Raw genomic sequence first — 22,309 nt, 5'->3', positions numbered from 1 at the left:
TTCAGATACAAGTGCTTTGTACATAACAACTATTCTGTCATAATACCAGCAAATGTGGTACACTTTTCCTAATGTTATTATTTTAAGAAAATAAATGACATATTATTCAACATTACGCTGTTAGAATGTGGAGAGAATATTTGAGTTCAGACACACTAGACATAAAAAACTTCCCTCTACTACATAATACTTAATAGTTTTTCTAAAATTGATAAATGATGGTCTTTCTGGGTAACTAATATTACCACTGAGGACTCATACATTCATCAGTGAAAGACCTTACTCCCATACATAAATAATAAACAAAAGTGTTAAAAGTATCCTAGTATTTCTTCATATTTTGTCAGTGGCCGTGTTATTTCTTCAATACCTCAATACTGGTCTTTTTTTGTAAGCATTGGGGGAAGAGAGCTGTAGTAAGGCCTCATTTTCTATTGCAAGCAGTGAAAATGATAAGCAAGAATTTGTCCTAATGGAAACACTGTAAAACCATGGAACATAGAAAAGTAAACACTCTATTAATGAATGACAGATGTTCAAATAAAAAACAATTATAGGTTGCAGCACACACACATTATGTGAACTCATAGTAAGCACTTTATTAATGAATGACATGTTCAAATAAAAAAATTACAGGATAGAAAACATGAAGGAATAGTATAAGTCATGTTCTATTGGAGGCACCCAAAGCAAGCAGTATTGAAGCCACAGATGTAGTACAGCAGTTAGGATGTTTGCCTTGCACGTGGCTGACCTGATGTTCCCCTGATACGTGACAGGAGTCATTCCTGAGTGCAGAGCCAGGAGTAACCACTAAATACTACTGGGTGGAGTTCCTCTTCCCCCCATAAAGCAAATAATGCTACAATGAAAATGTGAGAGTGTGTGGTAGTTCAAGAAGTTGGTGAACACAAAGTTATTGGGCCAGAACAGTTCATAAGATTAAAATATGGGAATATTTTGTTAGTAAAGGTACACGAAGAGAATTTATAGATGAGAAACCCATGGTTTGTGACATTGTAAAATGAGACTGTGCGTGCCTCATAGTCAACAAAAACCCCAATACGACAGGGAGGAACAGTCATGGAAAGAGTCAAGGCCCCAGAATGAGATGCAGAAGTATTCACAAAAACTTGATTCTCAGGATGATTCTGTAACCCTATAACCCAGTAGTCAAATTGAGGTTCATGTATAGGGGGCTGGTCAAAGGGTACAGGTTTGGGGACTATATCTCTTTGGAATGGTGAGGAGTTTATAGATCCAAAGGTAGATGAATAATTATTTTGTTCATTACAGAGATAGAAGGAACCAATATATATAAAGCGAGATGCACGAGAGGACCCCACAGGTTCAAAGACAGGTGAATGAGCGGAGGACCTACTACATACAAAGGAAGATGAAGAATTATTTTGTTGACTGGATTGAGAGGATCTAATTGATGAGATTTGATGTACACCCACCATCCATTCATGTTTGTCTGACACTTCTACCTCCCAGTAACACTTTCCTGATTGGATAGCTTCAGAGCCCAGAACATAATTGTCACAACCACCATTTGAAAGACCCTGCTGTGAACTCCCATTGGCGAAACATCTCACTTGTCTTCCATCCAAAGAAACGGCAATACCCGGGTTATTGTCAGGAACTTTCAGAGTCATCTGAACTGTAGAAAAATTAGAAGATTGCATGAGGAATATGCTTTAATGTAACATTCTAAGAGGAACACTTTAAGTGAATATTCTAAATTATTCTAGAGAATAAATTAGTCTAAGAGAATAATTTAAGTGGGAACTATGGCAAATTGTACTTTGTTCTTGGGGAGAATAGCAAAGCAGAAACAATGACATGTATGTTGTTTTGTTTTGTTTTGGGTTTTTTTTTTGGTTTTTGGGTCACACCTGGCGATGCACAGAGGTTACTCCTGGCTCTGCCCTGAGGAATCACCCTTGGCGATGCTCAGGAGACCACATGGGGTGCTGGGAATCGAACCCGGGTCGGCCATATGCAAGGTAATTGCCCTACCAGCTGTGCTATCGCTCCAGCCCCAAATATAGTATTAGTGAAAGGGAAATATGAGTCTTAAAAAATGAGATCTGGGGGCTAGAGCAATAGCACAGCGGGTAGTGTGTTTGCCTTGCACGCAGTCAACCTGGGTTCGATTCCCAGCATCCCATAGGATCCCCCAAGCACTGCCAGGACTAATTCCTGAGTGCAAAGCCAGGAGTAACCTTTGAACATAGCAGGGTGTGACCGAAAAAGAAAAAAAAATGAGATCTACTAGAAAATTAAAACTTCTTAATTACTATGAGAACAGAATTTGATGATAGTGTGATTTTTCCTTACCCCAGTAGCGCTGCATATCTTTCAGTTCTGAAATGGAAAAATAAATAGTGTTAAACATAAGGAAAGGAGTAAGAACTAAAATTTATTTCCTCTGCAGTTTGGATTATAGTGAGGAACTGAACTGTTACATGAAAATAGAATCCAACACCTGAACACATCCCATTAAAGTAAAGATATATCTAGAAATAAATGGCCTCCAACATCTTCTTCTTTTTAAAATTTTTTAATTGAATCACAGTGCGATAAACAGTTTATCTCAAAGTTGTTCAAGGTGGGTTTCAGTCATACAATGTTCTAACACCTGTCGATTTCTAGTGTACATTTTCCACCACCATGTCCCCAGTCTTCCTCCTTCTGCCCCCACTCCCAGTCTACCTCTACAGTAGGCACTTCGGTACTTCTGCCTCCACTCCTGTCTTTTAGTGTCTCTCTCTTTCAGTGTCTCTCTCTCTTTGGGGCATTATGTTTATGTTACAGGAACACAAATTCCCTTTGCCTACCTTCAGCACTCAATTCTTCTCCAGAATAATGATTTCCAACTGTCATTTTCATAGTGTTCCCTTCTCTTTCCTTACTGCCCTCTCCCCTTTCTTCCAATTTCTCACAAGCTTCCAACCATGGACCAGTCCTCCTGGTCTTTATTTCTATTGTCTTTGGGTAAGAGTCTCATACTGTGTTTATTAAATCTCACAAATAAATGCAATCATTCTATGTGTGTCTCTCTCCTTCTGACTCATTTCACTCAATATGATACTCTTCATGTTCATCCATGAATAATCAAATTTCCTCATCTCTTCAAGAATGACTTCATTCTTCCTATGTAGTACTCCATTGTGTAGATGAATCATAGTTTCTTAAACCAATAGTCTGTTCTCGGGCACTTGGGTTGTTTCCAGATTCTGCCTATTGTGAACAGTGCTGCAATAAACATCAGAAGTGCAGATGGCACTTCTGCTGTGTGTTTCTGGGCCTCCAGAATATATTTCCAAAAGTGGTATTGCTGGGTCTAATGGAAGTTCAATTTCTGGTTTCTTTAGAAAATTAAAAAACAATTCCCTTATCATTTGCCAAAAAGGGTGGATGACGTGACATTCCCACCAACAACCAATGAGAGTCCCTTTATTCCCACACCGCAGCAGCACTGGTTGTTATTATTCTTTTTGACCTGTGCCAGTCTCTGTGGTGTGAGATATCTCATTGTTATTTTGATTTGCATCTCCCTGATGACTAGCATCCATCTTCTTCGTGTCTCCTCTGTTGTCCACAGAAACTGATCCTCTTCCCCTTTTAGCACATACCATCACAAATCCCACCTTTATCAACTTAAATCCACTATTCCTTACCATAAAATGCTTTCAGTATCCCACTTAGATCAGTAGCTTGAAATACTTTGCGATCTTTCAGGGGAAATGTTTCTGGCTTTCTCAGAGTCAAGTTCTTACTCCTGAGGATGATAAAAACTGATTAGATCTGATACACTGTCCCTTCAAAGACACTGACTTGTTCTATTCATCTCAATGATACGCTCAAGCTCTCCTCCTGGAGACCATGGCAGATAACAGAGTCTAGACCTCAAAGCTAGAAAAGCTAAGATCATTTCTACCTACCTTCTCCATTTGTCCTCAGCGCCAACCTATAAAGACATCTCAGAAGCATTTTTCCCCTTCCAGAACAAATTAATTTCTTCTCTATTTTCTAGAAGTCATATGAAATAATGAACCTAGCAAATCAAGACAAAAATTGTGTGGAAAAGTCCCTGCTGGATGTGGCATTCAGAGTAGTGACAGAAAGTGAGGTCATGGAACTTGGTTCCTGGTTTTCAGTACACAAAGTATGAGGATACAGGTTAGAAAGTATCAATATCTTCAAAATCGATTCCCTAGGAGAGAAATTCTAGGAATAACTTGAGAGTTTTAGCTTTTGTTCTGCACCTCAAAAGAAACAGTGACCAAAATAGAAAGACAATATACAGAATGGGAAAGGATATTTACGCAGTATCCATCAGATAAAGGGTTGATATCAAGGATATACAATGCACTGGTTGAATTCCACAAGAAGAAAACTGCCAATCCGATCAAAAAAGTGGGGTGATGAACAGAAACTTCCCCAAAAAAGAAATCCGAATGGCTGACAGGCACATGAGAAAATGTTCCACGTCACTAATCATCAGGGAGATGCAGATCAAAACAACAATGATATATCACCTCACACCACAGAGACTGGCCCACATCCCAAAAACAAAAGCAACAGGTGTTGGCGTGGATGTGGGGAGAAAGGGACTCTCCTTCACTGCTGGTGGGAATGCCGACTGGTTCAGGCCTTTTGGAAAACAATACGGACGATTATCAAAAAGTTAGAAATTGAGCTTCCATTTGACCCAGCAATACCACTCCTGGGAATATATCCCGGAGAGGCAAAGAGGTATAGTAGAGATGATATCTGCATTTCTATGTTCATTGCCACACTGTTTACAATAGCCACAATATGGAAAAAAACAGAGTGCCCAAAAACAGATGACTGGCTAAAGAAACTCTGGTATATCTACACAATGGAATACTACGTAGCTATCAGAAAACATGAAGTCATAAAATTTGCATATAAGTGGATCAACATGGAAAGTATCATGCTGAGTGAAATGAGTCAGAAAGAAAGAGACAGACATAGAAAGATTGCACTCATATGTGGAATATAAAGTAGCTGAGAGGTACAAGCTTACAATGTTGCAATTTCTGACAGATATTTCTCTGGACTTAGTTACTAAAATACAGAAATACAAAACCGTGCGGTTGCTAGTGCGGCCTCTGACCTCATATCTCTTCGTTCTCAGCAATGGAAAACAAATTATCAAATGCTTTCTTTTCAGCAGATCGAATTTAGGGGGGAGAAACTCCAAATCAATAATAATGAGTTTTTTTTGAAATATTGAATGTAATTAAAGTAAAGTGAATGTACCAGTTACACATGCCAGGTGGGGGGCTGGGGAAGTGGGGGGAAGGGGGGAGGTATACTGTGATTCTTGGTGGTGGAATATGTGCACTGATGAAGGGATGGGTGTTCGAGCATTGTATAACTGAGACTTAAACCTGAAAGCTTTGTAACTTTCCACATGGTGATTCAATAAAAGAATAAATAAATTTTAAAAAATAAATAAAACAAATAGGAAATAAAAGCTTAGAAATGATAGAAAAAAGATTTTAGCTTTTGTTAAAAGAGCTATAAATACTTAGACTATAATCTTACTATAAGCTCATGTAGCTGAGCATTCTGGAGAGACCTGATGCTGCCAGGTTGGAATGCCAATGTTGACTGTACCCTTCCTTTGTATTTACATAGATACACATAAAGTATGTGATCATGATGGATACTTCTTTGCAGCAGAGATGATATGGTTAGCAGAACCTTACAGGAAAACTTACTCTCTTCCATTCTCAGGGAAAAAATGAAAATATGACAGAGATGGATCCAAAAGATAGGGGGGATGAGCAGAATATAGTATAGTGCTTGCCTTGCATGTGGCAGACCCAGGTTTGATCCTGGCAACCCACATGATTCTCTGAGCCTGCTAGGAATGATCCATGAGCTCAGAGCCACAATTAAGCTCTAACTTCTTCCATGTGTCCAGAACACTTTAACCACCCCCACTCCCAAAACTAAGGGAGAGAAAATCCAGGGAGTATGGTACTTGCCCTCTTGCTGCTACCCCGTTTGATCAAAATTGCTGCATTTAGTAGTGAGGACTGCAAAGAGTCAGTGCGGAGCACAGAGACAGGGAGTCCAGAGCACCATTCCATGTAGCCCCCAGTACACAAAAGTAAAATAGAGTATAAGAGAATGAGAGCATGTGGAAATGGAACTAGAGAAGACAGAAATTGAATGATCCACCTGTGTTATAGACGTCAGTGAGTTAAAGAGGAAGTTAAGGTGGGTGAAGCTATAGTACAGCAAGTAGGTGTTTGTTTTGTACATGCCCGACCTGGGTTTGATCCCTGGCATCCCATATGGTTCCTCAAGTACTGCTAAGAGTGATTTCTAGTGAAGACCCAGGAGTAACCCTGAGGATAGCAGGGTGTGCCCACACCAAAAAGAATTCCAGAAAAAATAAAGGCAAAATGAAAGACACACAACACTTAGAACTGAATAAAGTGAAAGACAGAAGGTAATCACTGACTTGCATAAGGCTCAGCAGTCCCTGGATTTTATCAGGTCAAAAATTGTCAGAGCTGGGACCCTCTGCGCCTAAAGCCTTTGATTCCAAAGATGTAACACATTCGGGCATCCAGCGCAGCATCCGATAGCGATGCACTGGGACACCGAACTGGGCTACAACTCTGTGCTGCCGGGGGTGGATTTTTTTTTCCTCCCCACCTTGTCTTCCTGCACGGAAAGCGGCGGGCTGGTGGCACCCATGTGGCAGGCGCCATCTTCTGTGACTCCAAACCCACAGGTATTCGGTTTTTACTTTTGGGGCTCCCAGGAACTCATGGGAAGGGGGCGTAACTGGCACGCCCTCGGCCCAGATAAATCCGGAGCCGCTGAGCGCGAATCGGACCCTCTGCGCCTAAAGACTTTGAATTCAGAGACTTCTTACAGCAATGCACTGGGACTGTGAGCTGGGCTATGTAATTTCTGGCAGAATTTTCCCTGGACTTTATACAGAAATCCAAAACCGCGCGGACGCAGCAGCGTCCGCGAGACTTAACATTTATAATTGTCAGCAATGTGAAACGGTTCCATTTGAACAGGTCTGACTTGGGGGGGAAACTCCAAATAATAACAGTAAGTTTTTGTTGATATATTGAAGGTTTTTAATGTAGCAGCCACCTCTGGACTGTGAACTAAGCAAAAGCCCCATGCTGGCCGACCCGGCGTGGCGTACACCATACTATGAGGCGCAGGAAGGGGGATGAGGGGGAAAAAGAAAAAAAAAAAGGGAAAAGGAAAAAGGAAAAAAAAAGAGAGAGAGAGAGAGTTATGTACTTGTAGCAGTGGGGCTACATATCTCTTCATTTCCAGCAATGAAAAACTAATTATCAAATATAGTAGGTCTGTCTCTCTTGGTTGGAAACTCCAACAACTATAGTGAGTTTTGTGTTGAATTATGGAATGTAATCAAGGTAAAGAAAAAATGAAGTGAAATTCATTAGTTATACAGTAGGGGGTAGGGGGTGGGGGCGGGGGGTATACTGGGGTTTCTGGTGGTGGAATATGGGCACTGGTGAAGGGATGGGTGTTTGAATATTGTATAACTGACATATAAACCTGAGAACTTTGCAACTTTCCACATGGTGATTTAATAAAAATTAAAAATTGTCAAAGCTGCTGGAGACACAACTGTCACTGAGAATAGCAATGGGTGGCATGGAATGGAGTCTTCTGAGAAGCAGACAATGGCTGTACATCTACACAGTTACAGCAGTTGCTTCAGGAAGCAAACCAACAACTCTCAAAGGAGAAAGAACAGTGTTCAGAGTGAAGTCACTGGCAACCTATTCAAAGATAACAGAAGGCATATTATATTTTGCCAAATTTTAGCCTTACTTATTTTTTCACTCTTTCTACTTTGTCAGAAACACTGAAGTATTGTCTTTACTAATTCTTGTTAGCCTACTGAGTTAAAGAGAAAAAAGCCACCTCTAGACACCTTGAGAGTTTAGCTTTATGATAAAAACTGTTTGAATAATTAGACTTTTATATTCTTGAAATAAGATTCCACGTCATCTTTTATCTTATTTTGATCAATAAAATTGTTTTGAAGATCAAAATTGGTAAAGACAATAGGAAATATAATAATACTTTAATGCTGATGTTTTTCACTGTCACTCTGATGAGTAACTGCCGCTGACTTCAACTCAAGAAAATATCTTTTTGTTGCTTATGTATTAGTTTTTATAATGGCATCAACAAATAAAGAGATGATATATTTTTTAAAAAAGGGCAGTTCTTGCAAAATATCCAAAATCTCTAACTTTAGATATTTAGCAAGGACTGGAGGTAAAGCACAGCGGGCAGGTCATTTGCTTGCACGCGGCTGACCAGGGTTCGATTCCTGCATCCCTCTCGGAAATCCCAGCAAGATACCGGAAGTTTCACGCCTAAATGGCAGAGCCTGGCAAGTTACTGGCATATTTGATATGACAAAAATAGTAACAACAATTCTCACAATGGAGACAATACTTCTGCCCACTCGAGCAAATCAATGAACAAAGGGATGACAGTGTTACAGTGCAGCAAATAAAGCAAACATTTCCCTACCTTAATTCATATATCTGAGTTAGATACAGAAACAGGGTAAAATTAAGTCAACACAAACATTCTGAGGTCACATCTCTAAAAGTGCCACTCATCCAAACTCTGTAATGTCCTCGCAACCAAATTCATTATCTGACAAGTTTATTCTCAATACTTAGAGATCATGCAAGCCAAGATTCGGTAATAGAAATCTGATATAAAGTTATTGAGAATTATGTTTTATTCTTATTCATCTCCTGATGACTCTAATGATAAGAAATTTCTTTTCACTGCAAAAAAGAACCATTTCTGATCTTCCATACATACCTTTTGAGGAGATCATTCACATTCTAGAGAGAAAAGAGAAAATATGAGTCTAGCAATAATAAGCACACTCCACTCTCAGGGCTTCATCACATTCTCACTACTGTTTCATGAAGTAGAACAGATCCAGTGACCTTATTCTTAGTTCGTGAAGGAAACAAAATATTACCAAATACAGGAGGAAAAGACTTCCTTACAGAATTAAAACAAAAATTTCTGAGGCTCAAGGGTTACTCCTGGCTCTGCACTCAGGAATTACTTCTGGCGGTGCTCAGGGGGACCATGTGGGATGCAGGGAATTGAACCCGGCTCAGCTGCATGCAAGGCAAATGCCTACCCACTGTGCTATCACTCCAGCCCCTCTATTGCCAATTGCCGTTTATTCCAATCTCATCCCATTCACTCCTGTCTCTCATTCTGCTTCTCTCCAGTCCCTGGATCTGGAACCCCCAGCCCAGTCTTACAGCCTAGTTAAATCCCAAAGCATGAGGGGTTGGGGCTTACACATAGATGTGGTCACAATCAATAGGGTTAAAGTTCTTTCCCTTGGGGGATGCTGCTTCTAGGACAGATTCCTTTCCAGCAAGACAACTGGCCTAAAGGCAAATACCAATGATATCCTACAACAGAGGAGCTGGTACATGAAATAGGAATAGCATCTTCAACAAATGGTATTGGGAAAGCTAGATAACCACATGTGGAAAATGAAAGTGGATCATATTTCACACCTTATACAAAGTTTATTCAAAAGGGATCAAAGACCTTGAGATCAGATCAGAATCTGTAAAATACATCATGGAAAATATAGGCAGAATTTGGATCCAAGATTTGGATCTCAAAGGTGTTTACAATTATTTGACTCCAAAGACAAAGGCAGCAGAATAAAAAATAAACAAATGGAACTACATCAAATCAAAGAGTTTATGCATGGCAAAAGAATCATGGACTAAAACCAAAAGACACCCAGCCAAATGGGAGAAAATATTTTCACTCAATACATGAGATAAAGAGTTAATACCCAAGATAAATAAAGTACACATAAAGCTCAACAACTAATTCCAAAACACTGTCAAGAGATGGGGAGAGGAAGTGAACCACTTCTTTAAAGACAAATGGATGTCCAATAAGCATATGAGAAGTTCTCATTATCACATACTATCAAGAAAATCTAAATCAAAACGATAGTGAGTTAAATCAGTTATGATTTATCAGGTAATGAGCTAAACCAATGAGAATGGAACATATCAGAAAACTTGGGAACAATCTCTTGGCAGAGATGTGGCACAAAAGGAACTTTCATCCACTGGTGATGGGAATGTTGTCTGGTTCAACCTCTATGAAAAACAGTATGCAAGAGAAAAAAAAAAACAAGAAAAAAGAAAAAAACCAAAAAAAACCAGTATGCAGCTTTCTGAGGAAAGTAAGAAGTGAGGTGCCATAGGACCTAGCAATCCCATTTCTGGGTTTCTACCCCCAGGACACAAAAATATTCATTCAAAAGGACATACACAATTAGCAGCAATTAGCACAACAGCTAAGCTATGAAATCAAAGTAGGTGTCTACTGACAGATGAGTGGATTGTAAAAGTATGCTATTGATACACAATGTGATTCTATGCAGTTGCAACAAATGATAAAATCACGCAATTTGCTACAACTTGGATGGAAGTAGAGATCATGGTAGGTGAAGTATGTCAGAAGAATAAAGACAGTGTGACCTCACTTTTCTGTGTTATATAGAATGATAGGATGGGGAAATGCAAGATGTTAAAGGAGGGACATCTAGATCACCCTGGGCCCTAGAACATAGGAAAGAGAACTGGAAAGGAAAGAAATCAAGGTGAGGAAGCAAGAAGAGGAGTTCGGGAAGGAACAGGGGCAAGGGCAGGGGACTCGAGCACATCGGTGGTGTAGAATGTGTTAGAGGTATATATCTAAACCACAGAGCCAACAACACTGAAAGCATGAGGTCCAAACTACAGCACCCATACTTCAAAATGTATCTGCAGAGGAGGCAGGCTGTGTGATGAGAGAGAACTAGGGCATACTTAATGGAGGGAAAATAACACTGGTGGTGGCTCTTATATGCCTGAAACTCAGCTATGAGATTCAGAAAACCTAGAAGAGGTGATAGATCCTTTACTAAGAGGATATCAGTTTAATGCAAAGGCAAGAGAAGGACCGGAGTAATATGGGGAGAAATCATCTTGAAGTAATAGACAAGAATCTATTGATAGTGAGAGTTCCGATAACAAAGGCAAAGAGATCAGGTTCCAAAAATCATGAGACTTGAGAGTGGCATGGCTCACTCATTTACAGAAACCACAAACACTTTGGTTTGAAAAGGAGCTTAAAATATATACAGTTGAAGTTGGCCTTTGACTTTTGACATTAGTGTCTTATTACTACTCCCACTATTGTTTTGAAGCCACATCTGGAGGTGCTCAGGAGTTACTCCTGGCTTGGAATGATATGGGGCATGAGGAATCAAACCTAGGTTGACCCTTGTGCAAACACCTTCCCTACTGTACTATCACTTTAGCCCCTCCCCCTAAATATTCTTGCTTGATATTTTATCAGTCTGTGTCTATCATTCCCTTCCACAGAATCACAAATTTCAGGTTTAGGAAACCTCATCTTATTAACAGACAATTTACATCATGCTTTACCTCCTCAATTCAACCATTTTTCACACTAATTATACTATTATCACCCAGGTGGTAAAAAATAAATAGCAAAGTTGTAGTTTTCATCCATTTTTCTCTCCATTCATTCACCATTTTATATAGAAAAACATGTCCTTGAGTAGGCCCCCAAATGAAACAGCTGCCTACATTACAAGCTAAAGTTATAATATTAACTGGTTTTCTCTTAAACAGTTTTATCTTAGAGTGGAGCATGTAAAAGCAGGCTAGCCTAGAGACTGACTACCTGCCAAAAGGATAAGTATGAATAGGGATCCCATGTAGGAAAACAAATTTCAAGTTCTTTACCATTAACCCTACTCAAACTCTATACCGAGAGATCATCTTGTCTCATAAAACTGTATCACTATCACTGTATCACTGTCATCCCGATGCTCATCACCTTGCTTGAGCGGGCACCAGTAATGTCTCCATTGTGAGACTTGTTGTTAATGATTTTGGCATATTGAATACACCCCGGGTAGCTTGCCAGGCTCTGCCATGCTTGCTAGATACTCTTGGTAGTTTGCCAGGCTCTCCGAGAAGGGCAGAAGAATCGAACCCGGGTCGGCCGCGTGCAAGGCAAATGCCTTACCCACAGTGCTACACTCCAGCCCTAGCCTATCTGTGGGCGTGACAGGACATCCTGTTTTCTTACACCTTGTGGGCGTGACAGGACATCCTGTTTTTCAAAGCACGGTGAAATTAACAAGAACAGGTGTTGTTTATGAAGCACCCGGTCCTGTGGAGGCTCTCCACAAATCATAAAGTGCCAGATTATAGTAAAAGGGACTGTATCTATCCTGTTGGCATGAACAGATCTGATCCAAATGTAAGACAAAGGTGTATTAACAAAGAACTGAAAAAGAAGTGTTAAGATATCCATCCCTCAGATTGGGGGAAAATATTTCTCAACCACTCATCTGATAAAGAATTGATATCCAAGATACGTAAAATTTGAATATAACTTTATAAGGAAAAATAAAAAACAACCCCCACAAAAAAGGAGGTAAAGAGATGAACAGAAACCTCCTCAAAGATAATATACAGATGGTGAAAAGATACAAGGAAAAAATGTGCCTGCATCACTTATTTCATTTCCCTCATAAAACTGCCCAACTAAAAGAATAAATGTAAGGGCACACAAAAGAAATTCTACTGTTCAAAAATTTCTCAACAGGAGGAATTAAGCTTGTTCGTGCCCCTGGAGTACAGTACTTGCGGGGGACACTCAGGCTCAGGGGTTCAGGATTTGTTTTGGCTCTGCACTTAGGGATAACTCATGGTGGGTTTGTGGTGGCAGGAATTGAATCTGGGTCAGCCATGTGCTAGGCAAGTGCCTTACCTGCTTATCTCTCTGGCCCTGGAGGATAATTTCTGAGTCAGAAATCTCCTGTCTAATGAGGTGTAGGAAAAAGTGTGCCCACACTTCCTGCATAATGGCAGCCTCACTTCCTGCATAGTGGCAATCTAGTGTATCTATAATGCCAGATCAAAACATGTGGAAATTTCAACCCACTCAGTGTATCAGTCATTATGCATGAACACTTTGGTTGTTTCCATACCTTGGCTATTGTGATTAATGCTAGATGAGTCTTTTCAGGTTAGAGTTTAATTTTCATTGGGTAAATATATCCAGAAGTAGAATTGCTGGATCAATTTTGAATTTTTTAAGGAACTCTATACTGTTTTTCCATAGTGGCTGTATCAATTTACTTCTTATCAGACCCCATGTATATCCTCATCATCGATACTTATTATTTTTTGTTTTTTATAATAACCATTCTCACAGGTGTTAGGTGAGAATGGTTGTGGTTTTTATTTGCATTTCTCCCTTTGTAGTTTTGGTTTGCACTTCTCTGATGATTAATAAACTTTGGAAAATAAAAAAAATTTCTGAGGCTGCATAGCATTGGCTTTTGTTAGGTCTAAGGTCCATATTAAGGAGATAGAAGGAGGGGCTGGAAAGATAGTATAGCAAGTAAGGCACTTGCCTTGTATGCAGTGAACCTGGGTTCCATTCGATTGCCAGCATCCCTATGGTTCTAGGAGCATTACAAAGAGCAATATCTCAGTGCAGAGCCAGGAATGACCCCTGAGCATCACTGGTGTGGCCCCAAAACACAAAACAAAACAAACAAAAGAGGCCATAGGATTAGTGCTTGCCTTTCACACAGCTGACCCATGTTTGATCTCTAACACCACATATATGTATGGTCCCCTGAGCCCTGCCAGGAGTGATCCCTTGCAGAGCCAGGAGCAAATCCTGAACACTGCCAGGTTTGGCCTAAAAACCAAACAAATAATCAAAAACACAAGGCTCATATTAAGAGCAACACTTTGCCTAATCAGTGATGAAGTAGGTTTTTCTAGAATTAATTCTTCATCAATATGAAGTAGACCATGATAAGAAAGGAAATATAATCATTAGAGAAAAACTAGGAAAAAGTTAAAAATCTATATTGGAAAGGTGAAAAAGTTAAAAATTTATTCTTGAAATATTTGTTTTGAAGATATAGAAGACATTTCACTTAATTTAAGAGACAAATCTCCCAGAGTGAACATAGAAAAACACTCAGGAAAAACAGTATTTTAGAGCACAGAAAGAGGATCAATATGTTTAAATATATGTGTACATGTATATATATATATATAGTGAAATAGATGTCTCTTCACTAGAAATATTAAGTAAATTAAATTTATCTATAGTAAAATAAATGTATAGTAAAATAAAATAAAGTAAAATAAATTATTTTTACTAATATAGTAAAATCTACAGAAAAACCAAAATAAACTATCAAGAAGTTGTTACATTAAACAACTTGCTTTAAAATAAACTTATAAGTCAAAAAATTTTTCAGAATTTGAAATTATGCTATGCTAAATGAAATAAAAATAACAATCCTTGAGTAGGGACCACAGCTATAGCAGTGCATTGTATCATTAAATACTTATCTTAGGCAAAAATGTCAAAAAAGTTTTCCAAGTTTATAGTTCAGAAAATGTAAAGGAACAATAGTAGTATCCAATCATATATATATATGCATTTGATACACATATATCTGTATATATGCATATATACACATATATATGTATATGTGCATGTATATACACACATGTATGTATATATGCATGTATATACACATATGTGTATATATGCATATATATACACACAGAAAATAATAATGCTAGTACAGAAATAAATAATATAAACATTTTTTTAAAAGGCTTAAAACAAGGTCTGTTTGGGGGTTGGAGTGATAATACAGAAGGTAAAGCACCACCAGGAGTAATTCCTGATTGCAGAGCCAAGAGGAACCCTAGAGCATCACCCGGTGTGGCCCCCACACAACAGCAACACAACAACAACAACAAAAAGGTGTGTTATTGAAAAAAATGATAAAGTTCATGAAACAATTAGATCAAGAAATAGAAAGAAAATTAATCACCCAGGGGGCTGGTGTGATAGCACAGCAGGTAGGGTGTTTGCCTTCCACACGGCCAACCAAGGTTCAATTCCCAGCATTCCATCTGGTCCCCCAAGCACCACGAGGAGTAATTCCTGAGTGCAAAACCAAGAGTAACCCCTGAGCATCGTTGGGTGTGACCCAAAAAGAAAAAAAAAAAACAAATAAAAAGTGTATTATTAAAGGGTTTTCTTTCATTTCTTTTTTTTCTTTTGCTTTTTTTCCTGATATTTGGCCCTTACCCAGTGATACTCAGGACTTACACCTGGCTCTGCTCAGAACCGTTCCTAATGATGCACAGGGAGTTGATTATACATGGTGCTGAAAATCAGACACAACTTAGATGTGTGAAAGCAAGAACCTCACTCATTGTACTATCTCTGTGGTTCTATTAACTGAGGGTTCTGTATAAATTAATGATGCAAAAAGGGATTTTAAGGCTAATTTTATTTTTAAGATAGCTGAAACTAATTCCTATGAAGATAATACTGACAAAAATAAACTCACAAACAGTTAAAAAAAAAACTATAAACCTGATACAAGTAAAAAATATATATCCATTAAATATTAATAAAAGAATCCTGAGATAGCTGCATGGTGAATTCTACTAAATAAAGAAAATGCAATACCGCCATTCATAACTTATTACTAGAAAACAGAAAAAGAGGGGAAAATCCTATCTAGAGAAAAGGAAAAGACTCAGAATAGGAAGTTCATTTGCTAATGGCAAATGGTAGAAAACAATTTATTTGGTAAATGCTTTGCAGTACTGGTTCCCAGGGGACAAGAATCTACAGAATATCTCAAACACACTGGATCTATGGTCTAATTCTTGCCCTATACGTGATAACTTATTATAAATGAGATTATTCTGAGGCTGGAGCAATAGCACAGCAGGTAGGGCGTTTGCCTTGCACACAGCCGACCCGGGTTCGATTCACAGCATCCCATATGGTCTCCTGAGCACTGCCAGGAGAAATTCCTGAGTGGAGAGGTAGAAGTAACCCCTGTGCATCGCCGGGTGTGACCCAAAAAGCTAAGATAAATAAATAAATAAATAAATAAATAAATAAATGAGATTATTCTCTTGTTACTAGAACTTTTAACTGTTTCAACAGCCTTTGAAATAAATGGAAGGGCATTATACAACCGGGACAAAGAATCTTAGTGTCAGAGCACAACAATAAACATGGGTAGGAAAAAAGTTTCTCATTTCTCTTAAATCTCAGGGTCTGGGGCTGCTTCCCAAGTCTTACGTGCATCATGTCTTTTGGTGATGCCTGTAGTTTGTGCTCCAGTTCCGAGATGAGACCTCTAGTGAAATTGCTCTGTTGAACCAGCTCCTTCTCGGACTCTGCCAGGTCATGGAGAATTTTTTTCTCTTCTTCCCTCAGCTTCTGCAGCTCCTTCTGTTCCTTCAAATCCAGAATATCTCTTACTTCTTTAAATGCTTTCTGGACACTTTGAATCTCATATTCTATTTGATTCTTAAAGAATGAGAAAGAGAGAAAGGCGCTCAGGATATAAGGCAGAGACTGGGAGCCAGAGAAATATAATTAGACTTATTGAAAAGTTCGCTAAAGTTAGCTAAATGAAAACAAGAACCATTCTTGAAGACATGTGACTTTTCAGATTACTTCCTCACATCAGAGTCAAAAACAATGGCTTCAGATCTATAATATTAAGGTCAATCCTGAGCCAAAAAGGAGTGTGAGGATGTTACTCAGTTTTTACCTGCTAGGCTGAATAATTTATTTCCTGAAATTAGCTCTCATTTTCTTGCAAAATTTCACATAGAAGACTAAGCCAGGAGTCCTAAGTGGAGCATTTTCTGCAGAAATGTTGATTTAAAAAATCATAGTTCACTTAGTTTGATCCTCAGCATTTCAAAGGTCCCCAGAGCACTGACAGGATTGATTTCTGGTTACAGTCAGTAATATCACCCAAGTATGCTGGGCGTGGCCCAAAAATAAATTTTAAAAATGATGAGAATGTGTCAGGCTCTATTCACCAGTGACGCCCTCTACAGGGACTTCCAATGAACAGGATCACCTTCCAACCCTCACCTCTATCAGGAAAAGAATTATGAATAGATAGTCAAATGCCATTTGGAACTATTAATAATGAAGAAAAATAAGAAACTCCATCTTCCTAAAACTCAAGTTTTCAATTTGTCTGATTTCTACAGAAAGTATCTCCTCTGCCAGGAAATTTTGTCTGACTTCCTCAAGAAGTTTCTCTACCTGCCAAGAGGTGCTGTGTTCTCTGAGAGCAGTTTCAAATTGTGTGGCTTTCTGCCGCTTCTTTTTCAGTTGCTCCAGAGATGCGTGGAGATTTGTCTGTAGCAAAGAAATAAAAAAAAATTGACTTAAACCTTGAGAGTTCTCATCATGTGAATAAAAGATAAATGAGGAAAAAATAATGCCAATCTTCTAAGAAATTAAGTTTTAGAAACTAAAAAGTAAATAGAGTGCAGCGGCAGCTCACCTAGCTCCCACCAGGGTTCTATACAGGTGTGTCAGTCTGTGCACCCCCACCCTGCCTCACATCCCCCATCGTCTGCCGCTGGGACAGATCCCAGAGGGCAGCTGCCCAGAGTTTAGCCAGGAGCCCCCTCCCACCTAGCCCCGGCAGGGCTTCTGTACAGGTGCACTGATCTGCGCGCCCCAGTCCCACCCCTCCCCGAGCTCTGTACAGGTCCATGGGCCGGGGATCTAGCATCGGGACCTGCTGGGGGTGTGGCCTCCACTGTAGGGGTCATGGCTTCTGCAAAATTGGGCGTGGCCTTCTTTTGGGCTGCAGGTATATTCCCCTTTCCTGGCACTCTCCATTCACATCCCAACCTCCATCACCTAATTTTGTTCAAAATGTCCTGACAATAATAAAAACACAATCTGACAATAGTTCACTGGCCTACTCCAATTTCACCGGAAGACCAGTGTCACAGGAAGCTGTACAAGCCCAAAATAAAAGAACACATCCCCAAAAGCTTCACTAGATGCCTATCATAAGTCATCTAGGGGATCATATGGGATGCTGGGGATCGAACCCGGGTCAGCTGCGTGCAAGACAAACTCCCTATCCGCTATGCTATCACTCCAGTCCTCACTGGCAAATTCTTCGAACATTTTTTAAAGGGGACCTGTTGCCAGTTCTTCTCAAGCTTTTCCAGAAAATTGAAGACACAGGTACTCTCCCAAACAGTTTCTATGGGGCACATATCTCCCTAGTACCAAAAGCAAAGACACCACTCACAAAAAATACTATCGGCCAATATCCTTGATGAACATGGATGTGAAGATCCTCAACAAAATATTAGCAAATACAATCCCACAACTCATCAAAAAGATCATACACCACAACCAAGTGGGATTCATCTTGGGGATGCAATGAAGGATTAACATTTGGAAATCAATTAACATAATCCATCATATCAACAAAAAAGTAAAGATAAAAACCATATGATCATATCAATAGATGCAGAGAAAGCATTTGACAAGAACCAATACCCGTGTATGATGAAAACTCTCAACAAATGGGTTTTGAAGGAACTTTCCCCAAAATAGTCAAAGCCATTTACAACAAACCTATGGCAAACATTATCCTCAATGGGTAAAAACTAAGGGCCTTTCCTCTAAGATCAAGGACAAGACAAAGATGCCCACTCTCACCATTTCTGTTCAATATAGTACTGGAAGTACTTGCAATAGCAATTAGGCAAGAAAAAGATATTAAGGGTATTCAGAAAGGAAAGGAAGAAATCAAGCTCTCACTATTTGTAGATGATATGATACTATACCTAGAGAATCAAGAAGCCTCTACTAAGAAACTCCTAGAAACAATAGAGTTGTACAGCAAAGTCGCAGGCCATAACATCAATACCCAAAAGTCCCTGGCCTTCCTATATGCAAATAATGAGACAGAAGAAAGCAACATAAAAAAGCAATCCCTCACAATCATGTCCCAGAAAATCAAGTACCTCAGAATCAACTTAACTAAAGAGGTAAAGGACCTCTACAAAGAAAACTATAAAACACTATGCCACGAAATAAAAGAGGACACGAGAAAATGGAAACATATCCCCTGCTCATGGATAGGAAAAATGAACATTGTCAAAATGGCAATACTCCCCAAAGCATTATACAGATTCAATGCGATCCCTATAAGGATACCCATGAAAATCTTCAAAGAAATGAATCAAGCAATCCTGAAATTCACATGAAACAACAAACACCCACAGATAGCTAAAGTAATATTTGGTAAAAAGACAATGGGAGGTATCACCCACCCCAACTTTAAACTCTACTACAAAGCAGTAACAATTAAAACAGCCTGGTACTGGAACAAAGGCAGAGCCACAGACCAATGGAACAGGGTGGGATGTCCCTAACACAAACCCAAATGTAATGATGATTATCTAATATGATTATCTAATCTTTGATAGGGGAGCAAGAAGTGTGAAGTGAAGCAAGGAAAGCCTCTTTAACAAATGGTGCTGGCATAACTGGACAACAACATGCAAAGAATGGGCTTAGAACTCTACCTATCACCATGCACAAAAGACAGATCAAAATGGATTAAAGACCTCAACATCAGACTAGAATCCATAATGTACATTGAAGACGAGGTCGGCAAAACCTTCCACAATATTGAAGCTAAGGGTATCTTCAAAGATGACACACAACTGACCAACCAAATGGAAACAGAGATAAACAAATGGGACTATATTAAACAAGAAGTTTCTGCACCACAAAAGATACAAATGCAAGCTTTGCAGAATATAAAGACAATCTACAGAATGGGAAAGGATATTCACCCAATACCCATCTGATAAGGTGTTGACATCTGATAAGGCCCAAGAATAAATGACTGGTTAAAGAAACTCTTGTACATCTAGACAATGGAATACTATGCAGCTGTAGGAGAGATGAAGTCATGTCATTTTCGTATATGTGGATCAACATGGAAAGTAACATGTTAAGTGAAATGAGTCAGAAAGAGACAGGTATAGGAAGGTTACACTCATCTGTGGAATATAAAGTAACAAAATGGGAGACTAACACCCAAGAATAGTAAAGATAAGTATCAGGAGATTTGCTCCACGGCTTGGAAGCCGGCCTCACATGCTGGAGGAAAAGGCAGCTCAAATAGAAAAAGGAACACCAAGTAAAGTGTGGTAGGAGGACCCACTCAGAATGGGAGATATGTGCTGAAAGTAGACTATAGATTGAACACAATGGCCACTCAATATCTCTATTGCTGACCACAACACCCAAAAGGAGAGAAAGAAAACAAAAGAGAATGCCCTGCCACAGAGGCGGGGTGAGGTGGAGGGTGGGAGGGATACTGGGATCATAGGTGGTGGAGAATGGGCACTGGTGGAGGGATGGGTACTCAAGCATTGTATGACTGTCACTGTCATCCCATTGTTCGGTGTCTATTTACTTGAGTGGGCACCAGTAACGTCTGTATTGCACTCAGCCCTGAGATTTTAGCAGCCAGCTCATCTTTCCCAACGATTGGAGGCTCAGGGTCAGGGGAATGAGACCTATCTCTACTGTTTTTGGCATATTGAATACGACACAGGTAGCTTGGCAGGCTCTGCCATGCAGGTGGATTACTCTCAGTAGCTTGCCGGGCTCTCTGAGAAGTATGTATATATCTTTTACTGTATTTGGGATATGAATATGCCATGGGGAGCTGAAAGACTCTCCTGTGGGACAATGGACTCTTGATAGTTTGTCAGGTTCTCTAAGAGGGAGAACAAGGCTATTAGATGTCCCTTTTTGGCCTTGAACTTACAGGAGCTTGGTCTTATAGTCTTTAAATGTTGGCCATTGGTGGGATTACAAGGCACTGGGGGCAGTTTGTGGCTGCCAAGCTACTGGAAAATGTTGGGTCTGGGTGGAGAAGGCCCAGTCCCAATCCTAGAAGGCTCGGAGATCTCAGCCCCGGGTCCCGCACACCTGGATTCCTCTGCCAGTCCCTTCATGTGTGAGGCCTGTCCAAATGTGTGGAGAGTGGACTTGAGCACTGACTGAAACACAACCACGAAAATATGTAAATCTGTAACCGTACCCCACAGTGATTCACTAATAAAAACTTTTTTAAAAAAAAAAAAAGAAAGAAAAGTAAATAGAACCTATTACTGGACAGAAAAATTGAACATAGTGAAATAAGTGAAGATTTCAGTAGAAATTAGAGATCACCATCTGTTCCCAAGAAAACAATTTCTCTTTCTTACAAGATAAATCTGCTCCTGCAATAAGGGAATAATTTACATCATAATTCACCTGTCTCCCACTTCACCTATTCAAAAAGGTGTTAAAAGCTTTTCTGAAGCACCCATTGTCTCCTATCTAGGGCAAGTGTTTCAAACTTCTGGAGAAGGCTGTACTGTAGGCCAATCTTTTGGGAACTGGAATGCACAAACATGTTCTCTCGATGGCAGAGACTGAGCACAGGGAAAAAGAAACACAGGTCTCTGGGCTCTCCTGCCAAGGTGATCAGCCCCATGTGTTTTCTGCCCTTCCATCTGCTCTCGTACCTTGCATTCCTTGGCTGCCTCCTCAAGGAGGAGGGTGTGGTGACCACGGTGCTCCTGAGAGCGTTCACACAGCCAGCAAATGAGCATCCAGTCCTCCTTACAGAACAGCAGCAACTTCTCTCCGTGGTGCGCACAGAGATCTTGCTTCTCTTCCTCCTCTAGGCTTAAATTGACCCCTCGGAGCCTCTCGACTAAATTGTTCAGATGCCGATTAGGCCTCATGTTCCCAGGATCATAAATGATTCTGCAAACAGGACAGCTGTTTTTCCCTGCTTGACTCGACTCCTGGCTGTTTGCAGTGATGCAAGCTTGACAGAAGCTGTGGCCACAGTCCAGGCTCAATGGTTCTCTCAGGAGTTCCAGGCAAATGGGGCAGGTTACCTCTTCCTGTACGTTTCTCAGGATTTCTGTAGCCATCATTGCTGCTCCTTTGCTCATAGTTACCCTGACTTTGGAGGCTCTTTTCTGCACAGGTCCCTGCAAAATTAGGAAGTTGAATGGGGCAGAGTCACAAAGGTAGGCATAACATATCTTGATATCTAATATTATGTAGATATCAAAAACAGGCAAAAAAAAAAAAGGAAGAGATTCTAAAAAAGAAAAAGGAGAGAAACAAGCAAAAGAGCTTGAAGACCTGACAAAAACCACTTTTCATAAAAATTTCACTTAATCTTCAATCCATATCACACAATAAGTCCCATTTTCACTGTATAAAT

General features: G+C 39.7%; 1 protein-coding gene across 1 annotated transcript; it reads right to left on the bottom strand.

The window, feature by feature from the left end:
* Positions 1–641: 641 nt before the first annotated feature.
* LOC101540178 (tripartite motif-containing protein 5-like) lies at positions 642–22,010 on the bottom strand. The gene is made up of 7 exons (XM_004621210.3): positions 21,594–22,010; positions 17,290–17,385; positions 16,303–16,533; positions 8,899–8,921; positions 3,687–3,787; positions 2,344–2,370; positions 642–1,663 (listed from the first exon to the last, which is right to left on the bottom strand). The coding sequence occupies exons 1-7, from the start codon at positions 22,008–22,010 to the stop codon at positions 894–896; spliced, it is 1,665 nt and encodes a 554-aa protein (XP_004621267.3). The 3' UTR covers positions 642–893.
* Positions 22,011–22,309: the final 299 nt, after the last annotated feature.

Source organism: Sorex araneus, chromosome 6, assembly GCF_027595985.1.
Source record: "Sorex araneus isolate mSorAra2 chromosome 6, mSorAra2.pri, whole genome shotgun sequence".
Lineage (NCBI taxonomy): Eukaryota > Metazoa > Chordata > Mammalia > Eulipotyphla > Soricidae > Sorex > Sorex araneus.
The sequence above is the reverse complement of the archived record's forward strand: the minus strand, read 5'-3'. Positions and strand labels throughout refer to the sequence as shown.